Source organism: Pteronotus mesoamericanus, unplaced genomic scaffold (genome assembly GCF_021234165.1).
Source record: "Pteronotus mesoamericanus isolate MK-2021 breed Mesoamerican mustached bat unplaced genomic scaffold, CSHL_Meso_final contig_68, whole genome shotgun sequence".
NCBI lineage: Eukaryota > Metazoa > Chordata > Mammalia > Chiroptera > Mormoopidae > Pteronotus > Pteronotus mesoamericanus.
In genome coordinates, this window is record NW_026555234.1 from 28,780,569 (window position 1) to 28,788,235 (window position 7,667).

The 7,667-nt window shown below is 36.8% G+C and overlaps 1 protein-coding gene across 1 annotated transcript; it reads right to left on the reverse strand.

Moving 5' to 3' along the window:
* Positions 1–2,396: 2,396 nt before the first annotated feature.
* Positions 2,397–2,647, reverse strand: LOC129077717 (cytochrome c oxidase subunit 7B2, mitochondrial). Its single transcript, XM_054582259.1, has one exon. The coding sequence runs from the start codon at positions 2,640–2,642 to the stop codon at positions 2,397–2,399; it is 246 nt and encodes an 81-aa protein (XP_054438234.1). The 5' UTR covers positions 2,643–2,647.
* Between the last annotated feature and the right edge of the window lie 5,020 nt (positions 2,648–7,667).

Genomic DNA, 7,667 nt, shown 5'->3' on the forward strand with positions numbered 1-7,667 from the left:
GAGTGTTAGCTTTCCATGGGAAAGGACGTTGTGTCTTCTTAGGGAGATGAAATTAGTGAGCTGTTTTATGAGAAAAAGTTGTATCACATTAGGCAAAAGCATGTTTTTGCTATTGTCTTCGTTTGAAATATAAGTATGATCAGAAAAAACATACACTGATGTCAATTTACATTGACAAGGTGTAGATAACTGGCTTCTAAGTGTCAACTTAGTTAAGCATTAGTTTAACTTCCCATAATTAATCCTATATTCGACTGCTCATACTGTAGTAAACTTGAATATAATTAGTATACAGAAAAGTCAGACAAAATAAAAAGGAAACTAACACAGGATGTTCAACCTCTTCAGTAATCCGGGAAATACAAATTAAAGCATACGCTACTATTGCGCACTCTTAAAAGCAGCAAATATTAAAATGACTGAAAATTCTAAGACTGAGCTTGGATGTAGAGCAAGAGTAAGTTGCACACATTGTTTGTGAAAATATAAGCTATTTGAACCACTAAGGGGAATAATTAGCAGTACTTATAAAACTATATATGGGTATCCCTTAAGACCTACAAATTCTGTTCTTAGGAAGAACTCTAGAGAAACTTTCACATAGTAAAGTGGGTAGGAACATGTAATATCTGTTATCTAGAGAATCTTGAGAGTACTATGTTATTATATATGAGATCGAGGAACAACACAGTTACCATGAAGTTAGTTATTTAGGAGGAGTTGGTTTCCATTGTCAACTGTGGCTGGTAGCCTATAAAATAATCCCAGTGATCCCTGCCTTCAGATAATCAAGACCTTGTATAATCTCCTCCCCTCTTGTACGGCTTTGGTGTAATAATTCACTTCTAATGGAAAAAGAAAAACTCACTTCTAGTGGTGGGGGTGATGAAATGTCAGTTGAAAGATTAGGCTATAAAAAGACTGTGGCTTCTTTCGCTGGTACTCTCCCTTACTTTGAGGAGCACCAGCTGCTACACTGTGAGCTCTCCTATGAAAAGACCCACATAACAAAGAATGGATATTTCCAGCCAATATCCAGTGAGGTCCTGAGATCAGTCAATAGCCAGTTAAGGAGTCTGGACATGGACCCTCTTTCAGCTGTGCCTCAAGATGATTATAGACCTGTCTGACACATCGATTGCAGAAGTGGGAGTTCCTGGGCCAGACTCATCCAGCTAAGTCATTCTCAGATCCTTGACAAACAGAAACTAAGAGCTAATGTTTATTGTTTTAAGACACTGAGTTTGGAGTAATTTGTAAAATACCAATAGGTAACTAACTAATATGCCCTCTTATGATTATTGCAAACCTATGGTGGTAAACAAATTCATCATCAGATTAACAGACTCTGAGTTGTTTAAAGGTACCCACTAATTCAACCAATACTTACTGAGGGCCTAGTCTCTCAGGTTCTGTTATAGGGATGAAATCCTAAAAAAGGTCGTCCCCAACCTATGCTCTTATGGAGTTTTGCACACAGACAATAAACAATAAAATATATCTTATGCCAGATGATGATAATTTCTATGGAGAAAATAAAACAAGGAAGCAGGATAGACAAAGCCCAGCCTAAGAAGAGATTTTTAAATTTTCAAAAGGGTGCCAAAGTCTTCTCTGAAAAGATGATGTATGAACAAGACCCAAAAGTGTGACGGAGTTTGAGTACTTGCGAAGGAACTGCATTCCAAACACAAGGAAAAGCAAATTGAAGAGTCTTCATGCAGGAGTGAAACTGACCAGCACAGAATTTTAAGGGGCCTATGTACCTTTCTAAGTATGTTGGCTTTTATTCTGAAGTGAAATAAACGTCACTGAGTTTAGAAAAGAGGAGTGATACCACTAGGCTAATGTTTTTAAATGATCATCCTGGTTACTGTGCTACTGTGCTTATAAAAAGACCATGTATGGGAGGGTAGAGGGAGCAGGCTTGGAGGGACATCAAGTATAGAAGCAAGGAGACCAGCTAGAAAGTTCTTATACTAATCACAGTGAGAGTATGGTGGTTCCAACGAGGAAGAAAAAGATGAAGGATATGAATAGCGGTCAGATCATGAATATATTTTAATGAAGATTCAACAGGAATCATCAGGTAATTAAACTAATTCATAAAGTATGTGTGTGTATATCCACTGAAGGATACCTAGTACAAATCACTAAGCCAGCAGAATACATGCTATATTAATTCTACTTTTAAATATTTGTTACCTGTGATTCCCTGTAATCTATACCCACTCTTAAAACATTGCTTCCAGACAACATAATGACTATTTTCAATGACTTTTTAAAGGTTTCAAACATATTTTAATTTTTTAATTATGCCATATTTAAATGATCAGCAGAGTGCTTAAATGACAGGTTGATTTTGAAGCAATCCTGTGTTACAGCAACTGTGATGGTTACTTGTCATTCCACTCTTTTGGGGTGACTCTGCCAACACAGGACAGGTTCCATTCTATTCCAATCTGTGTGGTTGTAAATATCCATGCAAGAGCACAGAAAGTGATTCCACTGGCTAGTATAGTATTACCATATTTGTCATGAAAATCTGGGGAGTGGTTTTGGTGGCTCTGTCTTGCCCTAATTTGCTGAATATTTTGAATCTGGAGACTTCTTAGTAGATTTCTAGCCAAGGGAAGCATCATGAAGGTGTGACAGGATTGCAGTTGATTGCAGCTGCTGGTCTATTTCCTTGTAAAGAGACCTGAAAAAACAAACATGAGCAATGACATCCGATCTGCATTCTTTTCCTCCCTCCTTGAATGTTTCTCCCCCTCTACCGCTCCGAGTGTGGCCAACCATGTCGCTTTTGATATCATGATGTCTGGATTTGAGGCTCAGCTCTGCCCCTGTGTACTGAGGCTGTTATTTAACCTCTTTGTTTCAGCTTCTTCAGCGGCAACCTGAGACAATACTGTTCAACTCCCAGGGGCGCAGTGAGGATTACATGTGATAATCCATAACAAAAATAACCATAAAAGTAAGCACACAATTAAGTGTTAGCTTCTGTATTCTTTGCAAATAGCCAATGGCTTGCTGCAGAGAGAGACTCCAAACTCATCGTCATGGCTGATAAAATGACCAAAATTCCCAACTTGTCCAATGACATGCCTATGTCTACAAAGAATTCTAATTTCAATCAGAATTACAAGGCATTCACAGAGTATGCGATACTCTTCCTCCTTCTGCTCCTTTTCTCTTTTCCTATTAACCCCTTCCTTCCATTCCTTCCTTCTCCTTCTGTACCTAGAATTCTTCCTGCCCTGCACCTTCCCACAGGTAAAATTCTACTTGTCTTTTAATCCCAGTCTAAAATCTTGGCTTCTGTGAAGTCTTCTCCAAAACCTCTTTAGGTACATAAGACTCCTCTTTTCTGGGCTACTACTCTTTTTAAAACTCTTCTTACATAGAATGATGCACTGGCATTGTTGTTGTTATTATTATTATTATTATTATTATTATTTTAATCCTCACCCTAGGATATGTTTATTGATTTTAAAGAGAAAGGAAGACAGCAGGGGAGAGAGAGTAACATAGACATGAGAGAGGAACATGGGTAGGTTGCTTCCTTTACATGCCCTAACTGGGTCTCAAACTACAACCTTTTAGTGTACAGGACAGTGTTCCAACCAACTGAATCACTCTGCCAGAGCTTTATTATTTTTTAAAAGGCTTTATACTTTAAAGCAGTTTTGAGCTCTCAGCATAATTGAGTGGAAAGTACAGTCCTCATACACACCCTGACTCCACACATGCATAGCTTCACCCTCCTGTGCCAGAGTAGCACATTTGTTACAATCAATGAACCTACACAGCAGTCCTTGAACAGATATCTTTTGCAAACATTTCCCCCCAGCCTGGGGCTTGTCTTGTCATTCTTTTGAGGAATTATCTTCATATTCTCCTCCAAAAGACTGCAAGATCTTCAAGAGCAAGAGATCTAACTTTGCATAAGCAGTAGCTGACACACAGCATAGAAACAACGTTTTTGAAGTAATGTGAAATATAAATAAATGTGGTATCCTCGTGAAAAGTTAAACACTGAGAACAAATTAAAAACTGTAAAATCAAATGTACATGTCATAGTAGCCTTAATAATTTTACTTTTTAAATAGGTAGTTACACTGAAAGAGATATCTAGAAGCAAAAACATATGGAGGCGACCTGTCAGTTTCTCTTCTTTGGGCAAGCTGTCAAAAAGTGCTCTGTCTCTAACCATGACATATGTTAACTGTAGCCCAAATGCAAGCAATGTGGATACAAAAGGGCCTGAGGTCAGTACTTGTAAAGTGGTAACTGTTCAACACAATTTGCCAACTCAAATAACTTTACTCCCAACTTAGAAAACAAGACCCTAAGGTTCTCTTTTATTCCCCACCAGAGGGTAAAATGGTACTCTTCATGACTGTGACCACCAGGGCAAAACAAAATACCAAAAAAAAAATGCATTTCCTTTGAAGTTTCAAATATTCAGAGTGTTTTTCCTGTTAATCATGAATCTCTCCACCAAAAGGCACCAAGTTTTTAATTTGTACTGAATTCAGAGAGTAGGCAGAAGGTGAAATAGGTCAGTGTATGGCAGGTGCAGCCTTAACCCAACACAAAAACATTTGCTCCACACATTGCTTTCAGTCTTTAAGATGACACATAACCAGAGAATAATGTGCGAAAACAGGGATCTCTTGTGGGTCATTGACTCATGTCTGCTGCTTTATGACAAATTGATTTCATTATGTCTATCCTCGCAATGTTAAGTTGAAACTCATAATTTGTCTCTAGTGACAATGATCACATCCTTTTGTCACTTAGTTCATCCTTTGGTTATTCCCATATCTGAGCATCTTTTCTTTTCCATCTAGCCTGAATTTTCTTGGACCAATAAATGTCCATTACTTATAATTTTCCTTTAAGAATTCTTTCTGTAGTTTGTAGTTGCCATTTCATTGTATAATAATCAAAATGAAAGCCTTTCATTCTTTTTTTTGTTTGTTTTTCCTTGTCAGCATCAGCTACATCTGTCTCTGTTGTTTTTATACCTACCTTCTATATACTTTTGTTTAGAACACACACTTAAGAGTGAGGCAGCCACTGGTTAGAGAAATTTTCCACATTGCTGAACTCCACATGACTTAGTTTGGAATAAATTTTGTGTTATTGGAAAGCCCTAAGCCTATCGCCAAAAGAACTGAAACAACAGGTTGTAATAGCCATACAGAAGCATGAAAAAGGGAAATTCACTGATAAAATGCAGGTAAAAAAATACTTCTTAAAGTAGATGCTTTCTGATTAAGACAAACTACAAAATGATAGCAGAAGATAGATTTCTCTAGGGAATAAGAACAAAGCTAAGGTCCTCTCTCATGCTTGTGGCAATAAAATAAAGGAAATGTGCTCTGAATAAATATAAAGAGTTCAAGGGAGTGGAGTAACCTATGAGGATGAAAAGGAAAGATGGATTGTGTCATCTATTTTGTATGGTAATTTTGAAGCTCAGTTCAGAAAAAAATAACTAATACTAGACCTCAGTCTAACTGTGATAAGGAGGTATATAGATACAAAGCTTCACTGGTAACAATAATTTCAAATCACCAAAGGCCATAAAAAGAAGTAAAGCAGTAACACAGAAAGAAAAGTAGTATTTATTGAATATATGCCAGAATTTTGCACAACTGCAAAAATGGTGTGAAATGAGAATTATTTATCTGCATTATATATAGAAAGACAGATGATAGGACAAGATGTGAACTCAAGTCCATTGAATCTAAATCCAGTGCATTTTTCAATTAGGTGATGTTTTCTTAAAGTATATTCAATTCTGAGTACTAGAAACAAAGAAATGAAACAATAAAAAAAACAAACAAAGAACAAAAAACAAAAACAAACAGTGCAGTTACCAGAGATGGCTCTTTGTTTGAAAATGGTTCAGTTCAGTTTACCATACACTTCTTGAGTGACTGCTGTGTATCAGGGTCTGGGCTGGGTGCCACCTGTACCATGCCTGCTCTTGAGAAGCTTGATGGAATGAGGAAAGGCATGGATCCCCTTTCCTAGGGGAGGAGATGGGCTAGTTATGAGCATAGCATGCCCTTAGTCCACAGAGGACCAGGTACATTTCAACCTGGGACTCCAATAATGCTTTTAGAGGAAATGAGTCCTAGGCTAGAGTTTGAAGGATAATTAAGAAATATAAAACAAAATTGGCAGAAAATATGTAGATAGCATAACAAAAGCAAAAACTCAGAGGACTGAACTAGAATGAAGCAGGCCGCCTGGGGAGGTCACTAACACTGGTGGTAGCGAGTGTTGAAGCAGCAAATGCCCGGGAACGAGCCCGGAGGGATGAGGATGGGGCAGCGTGCTAGGGCTCCCGATGCCTTACGGCAGCATCTGGACTTAATTCTATAGGTCAGTTTTTCTCACTCTTGAGAAGACAGCTCTCAAAATCAGCCTTTTCTGTGAGTTAACAATGAGAATTCTTAATTCTGTTTTTACTTTCATTACATATATAAAGAAATATAACAAATGAAATATTTATATGAAAGTTAAATATATATTAAATAAAATATAAAAGAAATATTTTAATATAAATATAAGAAATATATATAAATGTATAAATATATATAAATATATAAATAAATGTGAGACCTGTATGATGTAGCTTATTAATTTCTAGTGCCTATGGTTATTTTTGTTCTGCATCTTTATTGTACTTAATGCACAATACTTACTTATCCTGGGACTCTGAAAAGAATGGAGGAAAACTTTTATATTTAAATCATGCGATCATGCCAGACACCAAGTGAAGAATTAGGCAAGTCAAATCATGCCACAGTTCGCTGTAGAGCATAGGCTTTGGAAAATAAAAGAACTTATGGCCACGGCAGACTGTGCTACAGTTTTGAGACAATATGAACTGTCATATTGAATTAATACTGCATATTTGAATTTTCTTCTTTGCAGTTTGGTTCATTTTTCATTTGAAAATATGTTTTGACTTCATAGTTCCATTAAACATAAATAGAATAGATCTTTTATGTTCACACATATATAAGTGATTTTACAATAACTTAAAATAGTAAAACTAATATGAAATAATTTGTTTTCTCTTTTAAAAATTCTCCATATGTAATCCAAGTTTGAGAAACACTCTTAGAGATGAGGAGAAATTACCATGAGTTAAATCAGGAAAAGTCTGGGATGGGGAAAACCATGGGAGGAAAAGCCCTTTACAAAGGTAGTTGTTTGGAGGAGAATGGGTGGGGAGACAAAGATGGCAGAAAGGTTAATAGGTCAGCTAAGGGTCTGCTTCAAACGTTCACAGAAAAGACGATGATGATCTGAATTAAGCAGTGGTAAAAGACAAAGAAAGTAGACAGAATTAGAAATATTAGAAAATAGAATCAGACCGATTGGGAAAATGAGTTACTCTAAGTAAACTGCACATTCCATTCACTTAACCTCTGGGCTGAGATGTGGCCAAAAACCCTGTCTCAGTTTCTGTTAAAATCAGCAGCATTGATGCCATAGCTTGTAGCTAACTCCAGGGAATTAGAGGTTGGGTAAACTAGGTAGAAACTGTGGCAAGGTCAAAGCAAACATAATTGAGGTGCTGCAGGGTTAGGTAGGTATAAATACCTAAGTAGAAGGTGAAGGGATCTTAAAAGGATTTA